This window comes from Mobula birostris, chromosome 8, assembly GCF_030028105.1.
Source record: "Mobula birostris isolate sMobBir1 chromosome 8, sMobBir1.hap1, whole genome shotgun sequence".
Lineage (NCBI taxonomy): Eukaryota > Metazoa > Chordata > Chondrichthyes > Myliobatiformes > Myliobatidae > Mobula > Mobula birostris.
The window spans coordinates 15,798,951-15,823,779 of NC_092377.1; the positions used below are offsets into that span (position 1 = coordinate 15,798,951).

At 38.2% G+C, this 24,829-nt stretch overlaps 2 protein-coding genes across 6 annotated transcripts in view; both read right to left on the minus strand.

Moving 5' to 3' along the window:
• kif28 (kinesin family member 28) overlaps nt 1–1,053 on the minus strand; it is a 75,325-nt gene extending 74,272 nt beyond the window's left edge. The window contains exon 1 of the mRNA XM_072266853.1: nt 1,000–1,053. Within this exon, the coding sequence (XP_072122954.1) occupies nt 1,000–1,053 (54 nt within the window). The remainder of the gene's footprint in view (nt 1–999) is intronic.
• A 4,074-nt stretch (nt 1,054–5,127) lies between these two features.
• The window catches only part of ahctf1 (AT hook containing transcription factor 1), a 108,208-nt gene continuing 88,506 nt past the window's right edge, over nt 5,128–24,829 (minus strand). For all 5 annotated transcript variants that reach the window (XM_072264825.1, XM_072264826.1, XM_072264828.1 and 2 more), the window contains 8 exons: nt 23,700–24,177; nt 23,304–23,391; nt 20,340–20,455; nt 15,167–15,342; nt 11,443–13,135; nt 7,044–7,159; nt 6,560–6,687; nt 5,128–6,375 (listed from right to left, as the gene is read on the minus strand). In XM_072264825.1, the coding sequence (XP_072120926.1) occupies nt 6,159–6,375; nt 6,560–6,687; nt 7,044–7,159; nt 11,443–13,135; nt 15,167–15,342; nt 20,340–20,455; nt 23,304–23,391; nt 23,700–24,177 (3,012 nt within the window). In that variant the 3' untranslated portion in view covers nt 5,128–6,158. The remainder of the gene's footprint in view (nt 6,376–6,559; nt 6,688–7,043; nt 7,160–11,442; nt 13,136–15,166; nt 15,343–20,339; nt 20,456–23,303; nt 23,392–23,699; nt 24,178–24,829) is intronic.

Here is a 24,829-nt window from a genome sequence, read left to right on the forward strand (position 1 = left end):
TCAAATGTGTGGGGGACGTTCAGGACAACTTTAGATCATTAGCAGAATACCATGGAGGCCAAGTCATTATGTTCAAGAATGAGGTAGATATGTTTCTTTTATATTAATGAACATGGAAAGGCAGGAAGGGGTTACCAATATGTATGACTGGCTATGATCGTGTTGAATGGAAGAGGTGGCCTTTTCTTGCTCCTTCTTTCTGATGTTTCTACGAATCTGACCTTCAGTTGGGAAGGAAATGAAAGAGTTACATACTCCTTAATCGGGGTATTGGTATTTGTTAAGTTCATCAAATGCAGGAAGGGTTTGTAAACCCACAAGCTGCAGTTCTGACTGAGCTGCACTTGATTTTGATGCTTCAACTGTGCATAAGAAAGATTTTAATGAAATAACAACCTCGACTCGCGCTCTGTTTCAAAGGTGGTCCTTTTGAGCTGTTGATGACTGGATTTTCGGTCTACTGCCTCAGTTAACATAGGCGCTATATTTTATTCAAACAGTGTTAGGTGACTCCATATTGAGCAGTTTAATGAATGTCAGTTTATACAAGGATACCACCATAACTTGTTCCACAGTTTCTAACAATGGTTAAGTCAGTATCTTTCCCATATATTTTAAAATAAAATCAGTATACTGTGGTTCAATCACCATATTTATGAGCACATTGCAGATCTGGTCAAGCAAAAGACCAAGAAATTAACACAGCCATAAATAGAAAAATACAAATATTGATGACACTTTTAATCGCTCTGTACAGAGTTGACACGTACAGGTTGGTATTGATCACTTCATTATGGGAAAAACATCGAATTATATTTCTTCATGCTATTCAGTTTGTTTCCCATCCGAGGGAATGATCTCATCCAGTGTATATTTAAACAGTAATTCCCAATATTGGTACAGAATATTCAGAGATCAAGATTTTTAAAAATTGCTGTAGTTTCTTGAACCCTGGGAAAAGCTTGCATTATTTAAGCATGTACAGTATAACTCACTCACCTGGCTAAAGGCTCTGACACGGACTGCCACTCTTACGCTGTCCACACTTGACATTTTTCTTCCTTCCACACAAACGGATGATTGATAAGTTAATAAAAATATCACACCCCAGCTGTTTGGTTAGGCCTAGTGTTTAGTTCAGCACTACATGCTGACCCAGGCTTTCTAAGAGCTGTTCATTTTTCACATCACTCCCTGTGGGAGTCTTGTACATGGCTGTACAGAGGGAAGACGATCAGGCTGCCGGTCTGGTGTCAAATGTAGTGGCTGAGTAGTAGGAGAGGGAGTTAACAGAACAGGCTAACCTTCAGAAATCTAAAGACCTTGGGGTACGAGACAACACACCTGCCCCAGTGTCACCACTGTGTTTAAGTGGGGCCTTAGGATGGGCTGAACAGAGGAAGCCCAAGTAGCACAATTTTTTAGATTAAAAAAAAGTCAGTAATTTTAGACCGAGAGCTAAAGGGACTGCATTATTCAGAATGATAAAATAATAATGAAAGAGTGAACCTGAAATGTGATCTGAATACACAGCCTTGCTGATGACTGAATAGTTCTACAGGATTCTGAAACTAGTTTAAGGCCAACTGATAGATTTTCAAATAGGGGTAACGGAAAAATCACCATATCTGACTTAATCTGATAGGGGTCTCAAATCCACTAAAGACAAAGGTGGGGGGAGGGCCAACACAGGACTTTTTAAACATTATGAAGAGCCTGAAAGGTTTTTTTTCTTTCTACTTAACCAATAACTGAATTGAAACTGATTTTGAACTTTGATAATCCATCAGACATACAACACTTAACATTTTAGGAACAGCTTCTTCCCCTCCACTATCAGCTTCCTGAAAGGATGATGAACCAACCCACGTGTACTACCTCACGATACTTGCTTACTTTTGGTACTTAATTTATTAATATATGTTTCTTATTGTAATTTATAGCATATTTATATATTGCACTGCAATGCTTCTGTAAGACAATAAATTTCATGACATTTGTCAGTGATATTAAACCTGATTCTGAAACATTCAAATCTTGTTTGAAAATTTTACAACCATGTGTGAATTTAGCTGAAGAGTTTCCTTGGTTGTTTATACTCTTATTAATTAACATGCATCCTTCATGCATTTAATACCGTGTTTTAGAGCAAGATTGATAAATAATACAATAAAAAGGCTAATTTTTAAAAATCCTTTCATACCAGATGTATCAGACCACATTCTATCATGGAATCCAAGGCATTTTATTTCAAAGCAATCATTCAATGCTAGCCAATGAAACTAATTGCACTTTCTATCTCTCGGTACATGGCATTGCACATTAAAACAATCTAGCTGTTCCTTGCGCCAGACAAATTAATATAATTGCGTATCAGTCAAGACATCTGGCCCCCTCTGCTTAATTCTCAAAACAGGCCCTTCTATCTACCAGAATCACATGGTAGTTAGCACAATTTCTTTACAACTGGGTTCAATTGCTGCCGCTGTCTGTAAGAAGTTCGTGTGTTCTCCCCGAGATAATGTGGTTTTGCCAGGTGCTCTGGTAGCCTTCCACATTCCACAGACCTATGGTTAGGGTTAGGGTCAGAAAGTTGCGGGCATGCTACATTGGCACCACAAATGAGGTGATACCTTCAGGCTGCCGCCAGCACAATGTTTGCTCATTTTATGCAAATGATGCATTCCGCTGTGTTTTGATCTACTGTACATGTGATAAAGCTAATCTGATCTTTAATTCCATTCATTCTCTCCACATTTCCACAAGCTTTTCACCCCTTCCTAACACACTAAGATTTTACCACTTGCTGATAATCTAGAAACCAGGTAGGGGTCAATTAATTTACCAACCTGCATATCTTTGGGATGTTTGAAGGAAACCTAAGCACCTAGTGAAAACTCACAACCTACATCATCATAGTCACCATGTGCAAACTCCACAGATAGTACTGGAACTGAAGAATAAACTTCGGGTCTCTGGAATGTGTCACCAACAGTGAGTACCCCACTATTAATGTAGAGTGTAGAGCAGTTAACCATAGGAACAGGCACTTTGTCTCCATAAGACCATAAGACAAGGGAGCAGAAGTCAGCCATTCAATGCGTCTGTGCCAACAATCTAATACCCCTCTATCTGCTGCCCATTTGTGTGTCTCTTAAAATATTACCACCAAATTCTCTGGCAGCATGTTCCAGACACCCATCACTGTGTAAAATAAAAACTCGACTCAAATCCTTTAAACTTGCCCTCTCTCATCGTAAAAAGGTATGCCCTCTAGTATTTTACATTTCTACCCTAGGGAAATTAAAAAAAAATTTATCTGCCCTATCTCTGCCCCTCATAATATTATATACTTCTATCAGGCTTCCCCTCACCTTCCATCACTCCAGCAAAAACAATCTAAGTTTGTCCAGTATTCTGGGAGTCATCATGTATTAAATGGGCTGCAAGAGCACATCAGAAGCTGGGTGTCATACGGCACCTCATGACAATGCAATCTAATCCACCAGCTTCAAGGAACAAGGACATGAATTAATATCCTCCAAGACTATAGTATCAAGAACCTCTTTACTAGTCACTCATCCCATCACCCACTCTAAACATGTATTCCCTCCACCGTGATGGATGCATTGTACACAAACCATAAAATGCACTATTACCAATCCACCAAGGACTCCCTAAACTCATGCTACTATCTGCAGGTTCCTCTCCAAATTGCACTCCATCCCAGCCTGGAAACATACTCCAGATCCAGTGTCCTGCCCCAATGAGTATGTGCGAGTATCTTCACCAGAGGGACTTCATCAGTTCAAGGCCACAGCTCATCACCACCCTCTCAAGGGCAATAAATGCTGGTCATGACAGCTACAACCAAATGCTGAATATTAATTTTAAAAGTCAAGTGTAAAATATATATTCAATGGATTTTTAAAAAATAATAATGCACATTATTCAAATAATCTGGCCAAAACATCTTACACCAATTTAATGATTTACTCTTGTTTATCTTTCTGAAACCTTCAAACGTAGTTGAGTTCCTGATCTGTATTTATGCAACTTATTACTGGGTCACCTGACCTTCCACTGTTTTTGAGGAGTATGACTTTATGCAGAAGAATTGTAGATGATGGTAATTGAAAATAAAAGTTAATCAGAAAGCGTCAATGGGGAGGAAAAATTGTAAACCTTTCCGGTTCAATATCTTTAACCAGAATGGAATGGAGCAGATGAAAATTTACTGATCTTGAAACATAAGCTGTTTCTATGTTGTTGTTGTCAAACCTGAGTACTTCCAGTAGATCTGGTGTAGATCTAGAGCAGTACAACACAAGACACCATTTTGGTATGGTGAGAAACTCAACTGAGCGTACACATTCACCAAGTCTTGTACCTAGTGTAATTTAAGTTTATTTTTTTTAAACACAGAGTGGTGGGTGTGAACCCCCCGTCAGGTGTGGTGGTAGAGGCAGATACACAAGAAACTCTTAGATAGGTATGTGGATGCTAGAAAAATGGAGGGCTATGTAGGAGGGAGGGGTTAGATTAACCTTCGAGTAGGTTAGGTCAGCAACATGATGGGCTGAAGGGCCTGCATTGTGCTGCACTGGCACAATGTTCTTCAACAGGCGAATGAGCACCCTGCATTTGGTTAGACCCATCATCTTGAAGGAGGTGCAGCAAAGCACTGTAGGAATGGGCTTCAAACACAGTTTCAATGGAGTTGGTAGGAAATGTTGATGATGTGTTTTAACTTCACTGGAAAGTTGGGAAATGGGATTGCAAAATACACATTTGGAAGACCTGATGAGGTCCTCTCTTCAGATGAGTTTTTATTTAGATTAGAGGCAATAGCTTAAATAGTAATTGAGCAATGTAAAAATAAAGTCACAATTCTGGTCTGTTTACCTCAGTACACAAGATACTTTCCCACATTCCAATTGAGTAAATAGCATCTAAACAGACTGGATGTGTATACTTACAAATGAGAGGATGCAGCACTCTTTTTAGATAGATATTGAATTAAAAGTAAACATAGTAAGTGGTACTTGGTAGATTGAACAGAAAGTGTAAAATTGTAATAAACACAAATGCAAATAAAAGCAATCCACTGTATAGAGAAATTTCAGCAATCTTTTTATTTTTTTAAATTTGCCTGACTTACCAGTATTTGCTGAGCTATCTCAGTTTGTTGTGATTTGTAGCAGCACTGCAAGCATATCTTGATGAAACCAAAGAAACATGATACAAATATTGTGACAAAAGTAAATAACGCGATGCAGCATCACGTGACATAAAATTAGTATGTTACAAGGTTCAGTGGGGTACCTGGGCCAGATTTTAACAGATGGCAATTGGCTGCCTTAAATGAACAGAAAAGTTGGGTTGCAGGGGAAAAGAAGCATCCTCGGTATAAAATATTTCCCACCCCTCATTTAAAAATAATTGAAGACAGAATCTCCTGCTTCTTCTCCCACAGGGACCCTTCTTTCCTGTATCCAACCAAAACAATTCCTTTCTTTTGGATGAACATGGGAAATATACAAAATTAACTGCCTTCCTAGCAGCACTGAAGGCAATTCCTTAAAAAGTAACAATTTCGGGTATCTTGCAAAGAGATACAAGGCTAAGTACCAATTTCTTTGTAACTAGACAGAATGGTGTATGGCAACTTAAGACAGTCAAGAGCCATTATGAACTGTGCCTCAGGATTTTGGACAATCTTACTGTGTCTAAAATAATCGTAAAAACAAACTTTAAAGATGTACAACTGCATATACTGTACCATTTACCCCATTGGCAAAGTATTCCATCACAAAAATGCAAAAAAAAAACATATCAAACTGCCAAGTATACATTTTATTTATAACTTCCCTAAAATGTCAAAAAATATTTACATTTTGTATACGTTAATAAAATGTATGAAGATTCATTACAAAATTAAAATGTGAAACATTTGCCTAAAAACAAAAAAAAGTTACAATACTCCACATGGAGCTACAATTTCCCCTTACAGACCATTTGTTCATGAAATGTTAAAATAATTTATATAAATTATTTCCTGAAAATTAGATGAACTTCGGAAATTCGCACAGTTCTGTATACCTCTTATATATACACTGCATCCAAGTATTAAATCACTTAAACAATAAAATTTCTCATTATTTGTGTCGGTTTACTTTTCTGCGTGTGACTGGCTTCTGAAACACTGGGATCAGTTTTGTCCTCTTGTGACGAAGTGTCATCTTATGTTCCATAGACATATCATCATCCTCTGCTTCCCTTCTTTTACTGGACAATGAGTCCAAAGGACTTGCTAAAGGAGAAAGAAATTCAATTTCCACTGGTGGTGCTGACCATGAAGCCTTCTTGGTTTCTCTGTTAAGGTGAAAAAGAATAGTTTCACTATTAGCAGAGAAAAATTACTACTACATGCCTTCAGTAAATGGGGATAAAATTCTACTGAAGAAATCAAAGGCTCAAAGATCAGAGCCTTTGTTGGTGGGGCTGTTCGCTGCACAGATCAGCAAAAACAACCCTGTAATACTGTTGTATACATTACCTGGAACTCTTCTTCATTCGAAGTCTTGTAGTTCTGCTTCTGGTACACATTTTCTCCTCCTCTTGTTTACCTTTTTCTTTTCTCACCTCTTCTATTTTTGGGGCATCATTCTTCAAAATATCCAAATCCTGAAATTGCAAATTTGTGTCAATGTTTTAAAAAAAGTGAAAATGTATTATATTATTTGACAAACCCAACAAAATTCAACCATGCTAAAACTGAATTAATGTCAATAATTGTTCATTTCTGATAGTGAAAAGACTGAAGTAACCCATATGCACAAGATCCTTGCCCAGCAGTCAGAGTATAAATCAGTAAAAAAAAACATTTAGCCTATCAATACCAATTCCTTCACTACATAGTTGTCCCATCTTAATGTTTACCCAGAAAACTGTCTTTGTAACCACTCTGATTTTACAGGTTTTCTTTCACTACGCAGTTTAATATTTTTCGAATATTGAATATTAAAATGTTGTTTATTTACCTGGTCTTTCACTACCTGCAAGGGTGCTTTGCTGGTTTTTCTAGACCTTGTAATAGGAGTAGAAAACAGAAACTCTGGTGGCTGCACAGAGGAATCCTGCACTGTGGTCTTCTCAACTATTCATAATGAAATTGGAAACAATATTGGTTAATAGATCAACTGTCCATTAAGAGTAACATTTCTGCTGATCAATAACATGAAAATAAGTTTAATATCGATAAGCTTTAAAATCCCAAAATAATTAACACATTAAAAAAAGGCACAATTTCAAATTCCCATGAAGCACACATTTAAAGTGTAAACACAAGGTTCTGCAGATGTTGGAAATTCAGAGCAACACACGATGCTGGAGAAACTCAACAGGTCAGGTAGCATTCAGGAGAAGAATGAACAGCTGACATTTATCCAGGTGTTACCTGAAGAATTTGTATAGTAATGGTACCTGTATTAAAATCTTGATTTGTTTGTAAGAAGACTCGGAAAATTAGACATCATTTTAGCCTCATTCACTTACATAGTCAACTGTTACCCATTTTCATTTTAAGCAGTAGCAAAGTTTCACTGGGTGAATATTCCACCGATTTTAATGCAGAAAAGCTAACTGCCTGATGTAAAATTTTATGTGCACCATCACCCCATGATAAAAACTAAAATACTGCAGGTGCTCAAAATCTGAAATTCAGCTGGAAATTCTAGAATCACTGATGCAGAAAAGTTCCCCAACAGTCTCATACAGATGCCAAGAAATTTATATTCATTTTATTTCTAGTTATACAAATATGAATCAAAATTTCAGCTCTCAATTGCTTTCATTATTATTTTATAATGGACGTCCAAGCTTCACAGCATTTCGGAATTAGGAAGATTTCAATGTATTATGTAATCTCGTAGCTAAAGCCTCACTTTCTCACTGTATCAGACACCCATATCAGTAAAGGATAGAATCACCTGTTGTTCTTTAACTACCAATGAACTATTAGTAACCATCTGCAGGTCCAGCAGAATTTGAGGGAGGGAAGGAATTGTTGACTTTCCCTGCCACAGATGGTGCTTGACCTGCTGAGTTCTTCCAGATTCTGGTGTCTGCAGTCTCTTGTGTCTCTATGAAATACCAGTGCTGCTCGTGGACATCTAATGGCGTTAAAGGCAACAATGGTCACCAACAATAGGAAATAAGAGCGTGCATCTCTAGTGAGCCAAAATAGACATCTTCCTACTGACTTCACTGATGGAAGCAAGAGACCTAAAGACCAAGAGCAACCCCAAGTATTGTAAATTCACAGGTATTTAGGGGTAGTCAAGGTAGGCAAGAAACACACTGGTGGGAGCGGGGTCACTCAGCATATGTACAGCTGAAGTGGTTGAGAGACTAGCAGGCATCTTCTGCTGTGTGAGAACAAAGTTTATGGCTGAGTTTCCACCTTGAGAACTGTTCAAGTTCTTGCCTGGAGACAACTCAAAGGCAAGAGTAGGTTAGGGTAGCAGACTTACTTCCCTTTCTGATGTGTTTTTCCAACAATCCTCCAATTTTGTGTTCAACATGGCTTCTTTTGAAACATATAAGATTATTAAGGGATTGGACACGCTAGAGGCAGGAAACATGTTTCTGATGTTGGGGGAGTCCAGAACCAGAGGCCAGAATTTGAGAATAAAGGGTAGACCATTTAGAACGGAGTTGAGGAAAAACTTTTTCACTCAGAGAGTTGTGGATGTGTGGAATGCTCTGCCTCAGAAGGCAGTGGAGGCCAATTCTCTGGATGCTTTCAAGGAAGAGTTCGATAGAGCTCTTAATGATGGCAGAGTCAAGGGATATGGGGAGAAGGCAGGAACTGGATACTGATTGTGGATGATCAGCCATGACCACCGTGAATGGCGGTGCTGGCTCAAAGGGCCAAATGGCCCAATCCTGCACCTATTGTCTATTGCCTTTTAAATTCTAAATTTATTTAGGTACAGTATTTGAACTTGAACTCCTTAGCTCTGTACAGTCTCATATGCCTGTGTAAATGACCTGGAACTCCAGCTGCCAATCCAGTAATTTAACCACAACACTATGACAATCACTTCAGGTTTGAAGTTAGCACTAGTTATAAATTAAAGTTTACTGGAACCAAAATCTGCACAGTACTCAGTACTCTTCATTCACAACAAATTTCACGACATACGCCATTGCTATTAAATCTGATTTATATTGATAACTGGAAAGGATTCACGTAGATACACAATTCAAATGCTAACTGGAGGGTCTCATCGACAAATTCAAGATGAGCCTATGCTTAGATTTAAACGAGTTAAGACTATAGTAAGATTACAAAGTACAAAGCACCATCTTTACCCAATCTTCAGATATCAAATCTTACTTAAGTAACTAAAGATTAATTTGCAGGTTGAGTCGGTGGTGAGGCAAGCAAATGCAATGTTACCATTCATTTCGGGGACTAGAATAAAGGATACAACGTTGAGGCTTAACAAGGTATTGGTCAGGCCACACATAAAAGTATTGTGAGCAGTTTTGGACCCATTATCTAAGAAAGGATGTGTCGGCATTGGAGTGTCCAGTGGAGGTCACAATGATGATTTCAGGAATGAAAGGGTTAACCTAAGAGGAGTGTCGTGATGGCTCTGGGCCTGAACTCACTGGAGTTTAGAAGAATGAGGGCGGATCTCAATGAAACTTACTGAATGTTGAAAGGCCTCGATAGAGTGGATACGGAGAGGATGTCTCCTAGTAGGGGAGTCTAGGACCAGGAATTTCCTGAGCCAAAGGGTGGTAAACAGCCATGGAGGCCAAGTCATTGGGTATATTGAAAGTGGAGGTTTATGAGTAGACCAAAGTAGAACAACAAAGTGGACGTTGTTAGGTTCTTGATTAGTAAGGGTGTCAAAGGTTATGGAGAGAAGGCAGGGGAATGGGATTGAGAGGGGTATCAAATCAGCCATGATGGAATGGTTTAATTCTGCTTCTATGTCTTAAGGTCTTATGGTCTAACTAAAGATCAACTGGCAATTCAAAGAGGAAATCGATTGAGAAATGAGGAGAGGATTAGAAAAATATTTGGCAATATCAGATCAAAGAGACAAACAAACATTTTGGAAAACAATATTAGACCTGGAATTTTCTGTTGAACCCTTCTGGCATTTTTATGTAAAATATTAATTTAACTCAAGATTCAACTACTTTAGAGGACAAGGTACTGAGCTACACAGTATATGAACATTCTGGATTCATTTTCCTCATCTGTGGTAAACATCTAGCAGTCCAAAATACTAACAGGTATAAAGCAACACCACAGCCTCTACGCCATAGAGCCAACAACGCTTTACAGCAGTTCAATTCCCACTGCTGTAAGGAGTTCGTACATTCTCTCTGTGACCATAGATAGAATGGTTAAGAAAGGCACATGTCCTGCTTGCCTTAATTAGTCAAGGAAATGGGTTCAAGAGTCGAAATGATGTTGCAGCTTTATAAAACTCTTAAATAGTCCTCATCTGGAATATTGCATTCAGTTCTGGCTGTCCCATTATGGGAAGGATGCAGAGACTTAGGAGAGGGTACAGTGAAGGTTTACCATGATGCAGCCTGCATTTAGAGAGCATGTGCTATAAGGAAAGGTTGGACAAACTTGGGTTGTTTTCTCTAGAAATTGAAAGAGACTGAGGGGGAGATAGGAGTTTATAAGATTATGAGAGGCATAGATAGAATAGACAGGCAATATCTTTTTCCCAGGGTTTAAACATATAATACAACAGACCATGTATTTAAGGTAAGAGGTGTTAAATTCAAAGGAGATGTCTGGACAGAGCTTTTTTTAAACGTTTAAAATAAGAGTGGTGGGTCCATAGAATAAGCCGTTTTGAGTGATGATGGAGGCAGACATCATAGGGATGTTCAAAACGCTCTAAGATATGCATGAAATAGAACGATATAGACACTGTAGGCAGAAAAGACTACTTTGGTGAATATTTGATAACTAATTTAAATAGTTTGATACAATATTGTGGGCTGAAAGCCTTATTCCTGTGCTATTCTGTTCCATGTAAGCCCTAGCATGGAACAGATATTTAGAAAAAGGATCAGTTAGGTTTTTGCTTAGTTATCCAATGACCCCGCCCCCCCCCCCCCCAAAAATGCACACTTGCAAATTTTGCATATTGAATTGAGATACAATGCTAAGGAAACCCAGAACATTATGGTGAAATAATGAAACATTGTTCATATCTTCCAGTACATTGCCAATTAATTTCTGTACACCAAAAGCCTACTGAAAATAGCCTTTCATTTCAGTTTACAGCCACGGTGTCCAGCTGGTAAGTGAACAAAATAGCCTAAATTATCCAGCTACACACTTACAATGCTCCCAAAGAAATCAAAACACACACAAATTTCAGACTAAGTTACCTTTTGACTTTTTTGACGACCTTGTGAGAGGAGGGGAGAAAGCAAAAGAATCCTCTTCTGCTAAAATTAGCTCATGTGGTTCTGAGTCTTTACCAGATTTTCTTCTGGTTGGTTTGTGGGTAACCGTCACTGTAAGCTGTTCCTCTTGCCTGTCATTCACAATATCTGTTTTGACCACAGGCTTTGGTGTTTCTTTGCTCCTGACAGGCTGCTTCCTTGTTGTCTGAGATTTAACAGGCAAGGTAATCTTTACATTTGAAGTCAATTCAGCAATATTTTCTAATGCCACAAGGTGGGCACCTTTGGCCCTACTTCTTGTAAGTCTGCTAGGTGTAGACACCACAGGTACATGCTCAGTAATCTCCAACACTGAAAGTGGGTTGTTCAGTAGAGAACTGACTTCAGAAAGTTTATTTCTTTTTTGTCTGGAAGACCGCTGAGAAACAGAAGTGACTTCTGCTTGCTGATTCAGTGGTGTTTTCAAGGTACTGTCCAAGGTGTGCTCTGTATCGGGTCTAACAGCAACGCTTCTTCTTGTGGACCTCAAGACAGGAACCGTTTCAGTATGTGTCACATTGGAGTCTGGCAAATTGGCCTTTGTGTCACATGCTCTTCGAGTGTTAGTTTTCCTAGTGGACTTTGTAGTGGTATGGAGAGAGTCAGTTTCCCAATCAACCTGCATACCTTTTAGCTCCCCCAAATTAGTTTCTACAATTTCATCTATCCCTATAACAGTTCTTCTGGTTCTCCTCCTTGGTATTGCAGGCGTTTCCATTTTACGTTTGACTTCCTGTATTTCTACTAATTCCAATTCCCCTTTATCCAGGGCATTGATTTCACCCATTTTACTACTTCTACTTCGCAAGGACCTTGTTGGCGTTGCCACAGCTTCCACACGCTTAATTTGTGTAGCTTTTCGACTAACCTCAGATTTGTCTGGTTTTGTTTCCTTTACTTCTTTATGCAAACTTGTCTCCTTTGTTATTTCACTATCTACCTGAACAGATGACTTGATCAATTCAGGCAACTTTTCTACCTGTGACCGATCTTCTTTAAGAATCTCAGTTGAATTAGTTGCCGAATGACCTTCTGTAAGAATCTCAGTTGAATTAGTTGCCGAATGACCTTCTTTAAGAATCTCAGTCGAAGTAGTCATTGACTGATCTTCTTTAAGAACCTCCATTGCATTGTCTCCTTTAATGACGCTTGCTGAATCATCTGTAACATCTACACTTACTGTATCAGGCACACAATGTAATGGTTCAGCAACTTTATGTTTGTTTTCCAGTGGTTCAAGAACAAAGGAATTGTGCAGTTCTTCACTTTCAAAAGCATTATTCTCTGGAATGTCTTTAATGGATTCACCAAGTTTGGTTTGCAATGACTCACACTCGTTTTCAAACAGAGCAGGCTCCTGATTCATTTCTGTAGGCATTAACTGTTCCACAGCTACATCCCCATCATCATCTTCTAATATTAACGTGAAGTTTTCTTGAATGTTGGAACATGCTGGAACATTAATTTCACCCCCTTCTGCATCATTCACAACTTTTGCTTTGTCACTGGATTGGTCTGGATAATCCAAGTCAGGTCCTTCAGCACATAAAACTGCTTCATGCTGTTTCAGTTCTATGGAAACTGTCGAGTGAGACACTTGAACTGGGCCTTCAACTTCAAATCCGTCATTCACATCCTGTAATCAGATAGCAGGAATTTTGAGTAAAAACGATAGACTGCAGTTCTACATGATTTCATCATGCAATACACAAAGAGGATTTGTGATATATTTTAATACCTGTACATAGAGGCACAAAAATGATGAAATAATTCTAAGTTATATTACAATTTAGGTTATCATTTTCACTGATCATTTGCAACTTCCATTGATACAAAGGCTGCTGCCAACCAAGCTACCTCAGCTAGTCCTGTTGGTTTACGTGTGGCCCAAGTTTCTCTAAACCTTTCCGTTGCACATACTTGTGTAAAGGCCTTTAAACGTTGTCATTGTACCTATTTTTACTACAACCATTGGTGAAGTCCAGCTTGTTCCATCAACCAACCACCTTGTGAAATTGCACTTCATATCCTTCTAAATCTATGCCCTCCCCTATCCCAAGAAAAACACGGTGGCATTCACCCTGTTTTTCATGATTTTCTCTATTTTTAAAATGTGAGCAGCTGTTTATCGCGAGGTTGAGAGAGATGGTGAAAATGTGAAAACAGGCAAAGTGAAATCAAACCTGAAGGGGTAGGGATGCTTTGCAAGAACAGTACCAACTTTCCTTCCAATTGTATTCATCGGACTGAGACAGCGATTCAACAACTGAGGCTCCCCTAACTAGCTCCACCTGAATGGGTGAGGCTTATCAACACAAATCCAGATGCTCAAAGAGTTAACCCAATAAACATGGGCACATCAGCATCACTTGCGTGGACAGCCTTCGGTAAAACCTAGAGCTAGACAACTGAAATGGAATTGGTGACGTTATGATCTTGGAGGGAGACATGCATGGTGGACTCAAGAAAGCGACAACCATCATAAGAACCCTCAGCATCTAGAAAATGCCTTCTTCTCATTGCTACCACCAGTGAGGGGGTAGGGGAGCCTGAAGACCCAAAATCAACATTTTAGGACAGCTTCTTCCCCACATATACACATCTTAACGTAATTTGTAGTAATTTTTATGTATTGCACTGTACTCCTACAGCAAAGCAGCAAGTTTCACAATACATGTAAGTGGTAATAAACTTGATTCAGGAAATTATAGCAAAAAAAAGGAAGGGACATCCAGATAAGTAATCACTATCAGGCTCAGAAATAAAGTATTATACAGCAAACACATTTGATATAATTATAGTTGGGTTCAAAAATGTGAATGAAAATCTTAGAACCAACTTCAGGTGGTCTTTAGCACATAAAATTTGTTCATGAGGTTCATGAAGGAAAATAGAATAAGTTATAGCATTGATGTGGTCAAAATAAGTGAGGGATTATACAGAGCAGTTGGGCTAAAGAATACACAGAATGAAAAGACTTATTAATTGGGGGAAAAACAAATACACAACCAATTATGATTACAATGAAAATCCTGACACTTCAAAGCCATACAGACAAGTAGTAACTAATAAAGGTAATGGAATGCTACTTGTAAGCAAATAAAAATCTGGGATATATAGGAAGCCAAGTCTCTCTTCAGGAAAGTGATAACTGATTCTAGTTTAGTCACAATAACTTACAAAGAATTAATTATCAGCAGAAATGTTCAGATGTTATTTTAGAGCAGGGATTTCCAACCTGGGTCCACAGGCTCCTTGGTTAGTGGTTAGGGTACATAGCATAAAAAGGACTAGGAACCCTATCATAAAGATAGAACTAGAAACAAAATATAACAGCTGCAATCTTGTAAATGTTGTAAATCTTGTAGATAAAAGACCAAAGGAAGTCTTTCACAGCAGAATATACCACACAGCTGTGGCTTATTTGGTATCTGAAGCTTTATGCTATCAAATCTACAAAACTGGCTGCTGAAACTTTTATGTTAACTATTAACACTCCAGAAATGTAAACTCTGAGACTAAAGACAATTAAAGCTACAATCACATAACGGGTGTGGAAATTGATTTTTGAAGTAATTTGGAGTAACCAGTTTGGCTCACGTATGTACACAAATTGGAACGAGGGAAGTACAGTCTGGTATGAACTGGAAATCATTGCTCAGATTACCTGCAAAAGATGAGTATTTACAGGAATTAATACTGAAAATGACCCATCCTGTGTGCACTCAGCAACATCATCCATCATTTTATTATCATTTTTCTCAGTTCCTGGTAATGCTGATTTATTTTCTTCATTTCTTGATTCTGTTCTGGGAATGTCCTCATCGTCAATAACAATCAAAGCTGGAGAAGAATTAAACAGTAAAAATGAAGTAACTTCATTTTTCTTGCATACAAACATAAAAGTAAAATATATATTAACTCTGTTTTACAAAGGAGCACCAAATACGTTAATTATATGATTCAACATGTCAAACAATGCCTTTATAAATTGATGTGCATACTCCTGAGAGGTCTTCTACCTCCACAATTCCCTCAGCATTCCCTGCACTCGCCCTAACTCCATGCAAAATAAAATTTCTTGCTGCTTCAATATTTCTGTTCAAAGACAGAAAGAAAATCACACACCTTTTCTCCATTATTCATTGTAAATAACTGTTGATGTTCTAAATTTAAGTAATTCTCATAAAATCACTGCAACCACATTACAAAGACAGAAAGGACTAATCAACAAAGAACATCCAACTATAGCCTTCAATAACCAAGTTTCTGATTTTGCCTTTCAACTGGTAAATCAGGAACTGCACGAAAAACCACAACACACGAGTTTGGCATTTGTGGCAGCCATGTTACCCCTATGAGATTTGTTGTACCATTCATTTGGACAATGCTAATCGGCATTAACTTTATTTCACCTACTTAATTCTTTAACTTTTCAATGTCTCACCCAATATAAAACTATCAAGTCCTAGGATTGATATTTCCAGCTATCTCACCTTAGCTCCTACTTTAAAGTTATACTCCATGTTCTCAGTTTTGTCATCAAAAGGTATAGTTTCTCTCTACCCAATCAACTCTCTAAATCATTTGGGAAAAAAAACACATCAATTAAGCAACCTCTTGCTCTTCTATATTCAAAGAAATACAATCTTAATCTATGAGAGTTGCCCTCATAATTTAACTGTATAATTTTCCCAAGACATGATAGTCACAACCGAATGTAGTCCTCCAGATGGGTATTACTAGAGCTCTTTTAAGCAGTAACACAGGTTGACTGAAACTTATTATCAAAACAATTGTAAAATCAAGTTTTGACTTTTGGTCTTAGTGTCCAACACAATAACATACCATCATTCTTGTGCCTTGCAATCAAGACACTGAGAAACCCACACAGATGTTTTTGATTAAATATGAAATGAATATTTCCTATTAATTCAGTTTTAAAAACATCTCGGAGGAACCTTTCACTTTGCCGACGGGGAAAGAATAATAGAGTATTTGGCTTTGATAGCTGGAAAGGATATGCAGAATTGGATAAGTACACATATAAGACTGAGGCAAGACCACAGAAGGAATTTTAATGCAAATATTTTAAAAAATTCAGGTACTATTTAACTGGGGAACAGTGGAGATTAGCAATCATAACTGTAGTAGATGAGTGAGAATTCAGATGAATTTATTTACGTTAAAATACAGTGAAATGCATTGTTTTGTGTTAAGATGCGCAAGTGTTGTCACATATTCCAGCATCAACATGACACGCCCATAATTCTATGGTGCAATTTGATGCAGAGACACTGGAATTGGAATTGATATTGGTATATTATTGTCACATGTAACAATACAGTGAAAAGCTTGCCTTCAGGACAGCAGCATAAAAACAGAGTGCACCAATAACATTCTTGCTGCTTGCCCACCCATGACCAACAAAGCCCTTAAACATATATGCCATGTATATATTTTGTATTAAAATAGTGACAAACACTTTGAACTTGGTGATAGGGGTAGGGAAAGCATGAGCACAGAGAAGCAGCTAAAATGGAGCTTAGAGGCATTGTCTGCAGACAAACTTATACCACATTCAAAACGTTGCTTGGTCAGCATTACAGCAATTAAAAGAGGAGACCTCTGGATCTCTGGCTTCTGAAGGTGGCTTTAACAATGCTTCATGCTGCAGTCCTGCAGGTGCATATTTCTCACTGCCTCAGTAAAGCAGCCAGGATAATCAAAGCCCCACCCACACTAGACATTCCCTCTTTCCCCAGAGGATACAAAAGCCTGAAAGTATGTACCATCAGACTCCGAGGACAGCTTCCGTCCCACTGTTATCAAACTCTTGAACGGACTTCCTCTACGATAAGGTGAACTCTTGACATCACAATTTACCTCATTATGATCTTGCACTTTATCGTTTACCTGCACTGTACCTTGTCTGTGGCTTTTACTCTTTTTTTCTGCATTTTATTTGTTTTACCTTAATCTACCTCAATACATGACGTAATCTGAATGAACAGTATGCAACACAAGCTTTTCACTGCATCTTGCTTTATGTGACAATAATAAACCAATGCCAATTTTATAGCGGCTGGAACTATGACTTCGAAGTATACCAACGTTACCCAAAGCAACAGCTAATAGAAATGTTTGCAATCGTACAAAAATCAACCAACATTACGAATGGTAGAACATGATCTGCAAACTAATTGCCTTCAACACAGTTCTTATTTTTAAATCTTGTATTTTATTCAACTGGCCTGTTGTATTTGAAACATCTATAAAGTGACTGGATGTTATCCAGGTACAACCGCTTTGGTTATTCAGGAACTTGGAGAAACATAGCAGTGATTCTGCATGAAAGGAAAAGGCAATAGTATCAAAGAGGAATAATAACTCATTTAGCCCAAGCAATCATAGAAGGCAAGGGGTGATGGTGGAAGATTGTTTTTGTGATTAATCATGTAGCACAGAGATCGGTATTTATATATATGACCTGTGAATATAAGTGATTGTGGGTAACAAAAAAAAATTGTTGTGGATAGGAAGGAGGGTTATCTAAAGCTTCAGCTGGATGGGAATGTTGGTCAGAGCATTGGTACATGGAATTTTAATTTCAACAAGTGAGGTGAAGCATTTTTGGAGGCCAAATAGGGTTAGGACATATACTGTAAATAGTAGGACATCGAGGAATGTTGATAAACAAGGAGAGCCAGGGATGCAAATCCCTACTGGTTTGAAAATGGAAATACAGGAGGCCGCGGAGGCAAACATGCCAGGACACAGAATATAAGAGTTGGAATGTTATGCTGCAACTGTAGCAAAACATGGACTAGGCCACACTTGATGCAGCTCCACCTGCCATTCTATATGAAGGATGTGACTATAGTAGAAAGTGCAAAGGAAAATGATGTTGTCTGCATTGCAAAACTTTAGATATGGGGAGGGAATGAATAAGCAAGGCTTGTTTTCTTTGCTGCAAAGGAAGTTGAGGGATCACCAGAGTAAACTCCAATGTAAAAAATATCAAAAACAAGAGGGCACATAATAAGGACTGCTAGAAGATTCAGAGGGGTAGGAACACACACAAAGTGCTGGAGGAACTCAGCAAGTTAGGCAGCATCTATGGAGAGGAATGTCTGGAACATGATGCAAGAGGAGGCATTAAATACAATACTATGTTTAATAGATATTTAGACACACATTTAAGAAGCTAAGGCACAGAAGGATACAGTCTTAATGCAGGCAAATGATATATATAGATATATAAACAAATAGTTCTAGGATTAGATCTGAACTGCCCAGACAGTAGGTAGCATGAACACTTGTCAAAATACTTCCTGCAAAATTAATGTGTTGAAAACTCCTGATGGTAACAGGTTTCTAACTATAATAACAAATATTTTTTTCAACAATTCTTTATTTGCTGGTTTTGCACAAAATTAAGTTATTTTATCTGGCCAGGACTTAGCACATATACACACAATACTTGATTTAACTAATAATTTTAAGGAAGTTGTATTATATGTTTACACAACAATCATTACCTTTCTGAAAGAGTAAATGCTACAAAAGTGAAGAGTATGCTTATAAAAATAAAAAATAAATTATAATAATCTAATTATATGCAAAGCATTCAAAATTGTCTAAGGAACACTTAATGAGATTGCTAATATAAACACAAGCCTCATTTTTGTGTGAAACAATGATCCTCCATGGATTTTGTGGAATCTACAGCAATAATTAAGTATACAATACAGTGGATTCCAGTTAATTGGGCCATCGGTTAATCTGGGCAGCCACTGATTTGGGACAACTTTTGAGGAAAATGCAAATAGCTGGGATTCCCTTCATTTATTTGGAACACAATGTTGCTTAAATGGGGCAAGAAACCATTGCAAACAGTTTCTAAATAGCGTCAGATGCATGCATTTGTGTGGCCATTAGACATTACACAGTGCTTAGGGCAAACAGTTTTTAAATAGCACCAGTTGTGTGTGCTTATGTTCAAAGAGCAGTGATCTTTATCACTGATAGTTACTAAGAAATAAGCAATAAGACAACTCAATTTTGCTCACTGCAGTTTCAAGCATTCAGACTTCGAGATGCCAGCAACAGCAGGGAGCGAAAATGAAACTTCAACACGTTAGGAACAACGGAAAATTTGAAGGTATCGACAATCATCTTGAATATTACAATGTTAATGAAGATTTGGAGGATGCAATCGTTGAAAATTGCATGAAAGCAGTCCATTATCTACACGAGGTGCCTGTGCTGATTTTACAGTCAATCAAAAGAACACGGCAGCATACAGGTTACACTGGATGAATTCCTCCATTGATAGCAATTAGGAACTAATACAAATTTAAAACTACTGTCGTAGTATTGATAAGTGTTCTAATTTGTTCTGTATTTCATTTAAATAAATAATTTGTTATTTGGTTAAATAGTGGTCTTTTTTAAAAAATACCTTTTTAACTATTTCCAGGAAACTTTGGCTAATTGGGCAGCTGCTCAAATGTGCCACTGTACTCGTCCCGAAGCGTCCCAATTAACTGGAATCAATGGTACTAGTTTTCACAAATAAGCTCAAAGACAACAAATCATGTAGGTTGGTTTATTGATGTTTTTACGCATATTTTTGTTCGGAAGAAATCTCGCTGACTTGGATTTCATAGACAAATCCACTCCAGTTGCTGTCAGATGTTTCTTGGCAAACAAACCTGTTGACTGCAGATGCTGCATTGAAAAGAATTCAAAAAAAAGCTCACCTGCAATAGTAAGCTGGTTTTATTTGAGCTAGGAGGTAATTTTAAGTAGAAGTAAAAAAAAGTAATTATACATACAATCAGAATCTGTACTGGATGGATGCAAATTGTCTTCACTCTCGACCAATCCTTCCTTTTCCTCTGGTACCTGAGATAGCAGTTGTTCCTTGGGCTTTTCTGGATGCAAGGTTTCACTGTTTAATCAGACAATTAACAGTGCAGAAATTCAGCATTTGATCCAATTTGTCAATGTAACTGTCTTTAAGCACAAGATGTTGCAAACATGTTACTTTATCTAATCACCTTATCATATCCCTTTCTCCTTTATGTAATTATCTAACTTCCCATGTGATTCACCTAACTTCTACTTGAACTGTGCCTCATATAACCACTCTGTATAAAAAAGCTTTACACCAGTACCCTCCTGGATTTGTAGGTTACCTTCCCTATTTTACCCCCACATCTGAAAGTATCTCACCCATGTCTAAACTATCAACTTTAAAAGATAAATTTAAGTATATTCAGCTTTCTGATTAAATTTACTTCAAACTTTGATTACAGTGCTACCACAATAAAACACCATTTAAAGAAAATCTAAAATACCTCAAGGTTCAGATCTGGAATTTTGTTTATTGAAGTTTAATATATACATTGGTCATAATGTTTTGAGTAAGAAACTGCATGGAACTTTCTTTTTTCCACTTCTCAAATTACATTTAGCTTTCAAATCAAGTCAATATGTTTTATTTCAGAAATTCTTAGGATCATATAGCAAAGAAACATACCTTTTGGAACTCTGAGCTCAGCCTACTAAACTGTCTTTCTTTGGGATGTGGGAAGAAATCAACACATGCAGAGGAAATCCACATGGCCCCTGGAAAATGTACGAACTCTACAGAGGTAACATCTAACACCCCTCTTCATATCAGTGGCACAGCAGTGAACACTGCGGGCAATTTCAACCTCCTGGGAGTGCACATCTCACAAAACCTCAGTCACAGAACACAACTCCACAGTCAAGAAAGCTCACCAACGCCTCTACTTTCTGAGAGGGCTGAAGAGAGCCAATACTCATGGCTTTCTAAAGACGTGCAGTTGAGTGTTCGAACTGTGTGGTATGGAAACTGCAATGCATTGTCAGGAAGGTTCTATGACGGAGAGGTAGAACAGCCCAACACATCAATGGCACAAGCCTACCTGCCTTCAAGGACATATATACAGAAAAATTACAGAAGGGCAGCAATATCATGAAAAATTCCTGCTTAGAGTCGTAACTACAGCACAGAAACAGGCTCTTCAACCCATCTAGTCCATGCCAAACCAGTAATCTGCCTACTCCCATCGGCCTTTACATAAGACAACAGCACTCCATACCCCTCCCATCCATGTTCCTATCTAAATTTCTCTTAAATGGTGAAATTGTCCCTGCATCAGCACTTCTTCAAGCAATTCATTCCACTTTCACCACCCTCTGAGTGAAGAAGTTCCCCTTAAATATTTCACCTTTCCCTCTCAACCTATGACCTCCAGTTGCCATCTCACCCAACCTCAGTAGAAAAAACCTGCTTGCATTTACCCCATCTATACCCCTGAATTTTGTATACCTCTATAAAACCTCCCCTCGATCTTCCACATTCCAGGAAATAAAGACCTAACATTGGGACCTCTGTGTATTGATTAAGGAAACTTTCCTGAACAGATTTGATATACTCTATCCCATCTAACCCTTTTACAGTATGAGAGTCCCATAATGGAAAGGTACTATCATCTACTTTCACATTCTAATGTTTCTTGCAACAGTCTGCGATCTGTCAACAAATTTTCTCCTCTAAATCCCACTGATTATTGGGTGATCTATAATAAAGTCTTATTAAGGTGCTAAGCACTGCGCTACCATGCGCCAAATTGAAAAGTTTAAACCCTTGTTACATCTTAGGAAGCCAGATATGCCAAAAGCACTACTTAGGATGATGGCTGTTTATGGAAATAGCTAATTCATCTTTATAGGCAACGGTCTTTTAAAAAAGGGATGAAAAAGTCAAGCTCTACCTCCTTTCTGTAACTACAGGCTTCAGTGCTTCTCTCAGACCCAATATACATCTGTTGGATTGTGTAATGGCTGCCTCTTTTAAGGAGCCAAGCGGTACTGAGAATTCTTGGGATCTGTTAGCAAGCTTACTGCTGGGCAGCTATTTTGGTGAGTAGACAGACGGGACAAAAGATGTGCTACAGAAAGATGAATGCATACTGTCAGGATGGACCCTCACCATGATCTACAGGTTCTGCACCACAGATACAAGACTATGAAAGAGTATTAGGCACATATATATATAGTTAGGGTGCCCAAGACATTTGCACAGTACTGTCGTAATTTTATATATTTCACTGTACTGCTGATGCTGCAATAAAAAACACAAATTTCATGATGTATACAAGTGATGATAAACACGATTCTGATATGGACTTCTGTTGAAGAATGAAAGTAGGAAGAGGGCAGGGAGAGTGGAATCATGTTGGGAAAAGAGGAAGGGAGAGGGGAGGGAGTGTGAAGCACCAGAGAGATATTCTGTAATGATCAATGAACTAATAGTTTTGAATCAAATGACCTTGCCCAGTGTCTCAGGGCTGGGTGTATCTGCACATTTGCCACCCACGGCCCTAGATTTTCTTCCTCTGTCACCTGTCTCACAACCCTCCAGTGGCATTCCAGCCTTGCCATTCCCCAACATCCTTTGCTCCCACCAGATTTACAAAAAAAAACGCCCTTCGCCCCACATTGGCAAATATACTACTGTGCAAAGGTCTTAGGCACCCTAGCTATATATACGTACACAGTATTGTATATGGGTAGATGAGGAAAGTAAATCCATTTACAAGGGTAGAATCTAATAATTTGTAAAGAAAGACATTTTAGACTTGGCAGCAGAATTCTCATCCCTGCAAACGGTCAACGAACAGAAAATGCTGAGTATATTTAAGCAATGATTTATTTAATTAATGCTATCATCAAAAGTCAAGTGGGAAAAAATATCGTAAGCTCACCCCTCATCAGATGCTATGAGGTTATTTGTCAGCAGAACAGCTGCATCGTTGCTTGAGCGTGGTGAAGGACTTCCATTCTTATTGATGTCTAAAACAATCACAGAAAGTATACAGTCATTTCTAAATTTGTTTCAGGCAATCAACATAAAGATCAAGCAATGAATCCAAGACACATTGTAAATCCCTCATCAAAATCAAGATTACCCACCTCTTCAGTGCCCATAGCAACACCTTAAAATTAATTACCAAATAAGGAAATTAAACACCCAATTAGATTGCTCCTTCAGGATGCAATTAATTCCAAATTTATTCAATGAATACAATGGTCCCTTGAGGTATTTGACACAAAATCTAATGAGTGTGTATGAAACAGGAATTAATTTTGGCAACTCATACCTTCAAAGGTTTGTTCATTATCTGTATTAAACCGTTTTTCATTTTCAGACACTTCCTCAGTTTCAGGCTGGGAAACTTCAGCTCCTTGGTCACTTGTAGTGCGTTTCTCCACAACATCCACACATGTAGGATCACAACTTGAGATCCTCTCCTCCATATTTATGATCAACTCATCCACGAAAACCACTTTCCCCATATCCTTGGACGTGTCCCCTCTATCCAGAGACTCAGCAGCATCCACATATTCTTCCATTGACAAGTCTTCTGTTCTTCCAGAACTATCAATATCACCTTTAATAGCATCTTTGTCAGTACCAGAAAGATCAACCATTTCCATTTGCTCAAACTGTTCCTCATTTTCGGGAGTAAGTTCACCTGTGAACTGATTGTCTGTAGTTGAAGGCCAAGACTCAATAGACGGTGTGCGTGGAATCCGTTTAGATGAAGGCGGCAGCTCAAATTCATCTGCAGCTACATCCTTGATTTAAAATAGATATAATAATTTACAAGTAGGTAGAAAATAACAAATTACTTATCGTGCCAGTTACAAAAGGACAACCATAAGACATAGGAACAGAATAAGGCCATATAGCCCATCATGGCTGACTTATATTCTTCTGCCTTCTCCTTGTAACCTTTGACACCCTTACTAATCAAGAACCTATCAACCTCCACTTTAATTATACCTGATGACCTGGCCTCCACAGCCATCTATGGCAATGAATTCCACAAATTCAGCACCCTTCATTTCTGTTGAAAAGGGATGTCCTTTTATACTGAGACTGTGACAGCAGGCTGGAGATGATAAAGGTTACACTATAATAGCCATTCTTTGAAGCTACGTCACCCACAATCTGAAAAACGCCTGCACAATTAGCATTCTTCCTTAGCATCTCACTGATCAGAATTTTACAAGGCTACTGTTAGTTTGCATTGAATCTACTTCTAATTTTTTTTTGTGTGTGCCTGCATGCGTGCGCGTGTGCATCTGTGTGTCCGTGTGTGCGTCCGTGATGATGTCTTTTTCATGGCTTTTTTACAAGGCGCAGAGCGAGAGAGACTGTGTGGCGCGCCACTCCTCACACAGGCATTTTTGCAGTATTTTCCCTTATTTTACGAGGTTGAGTTGA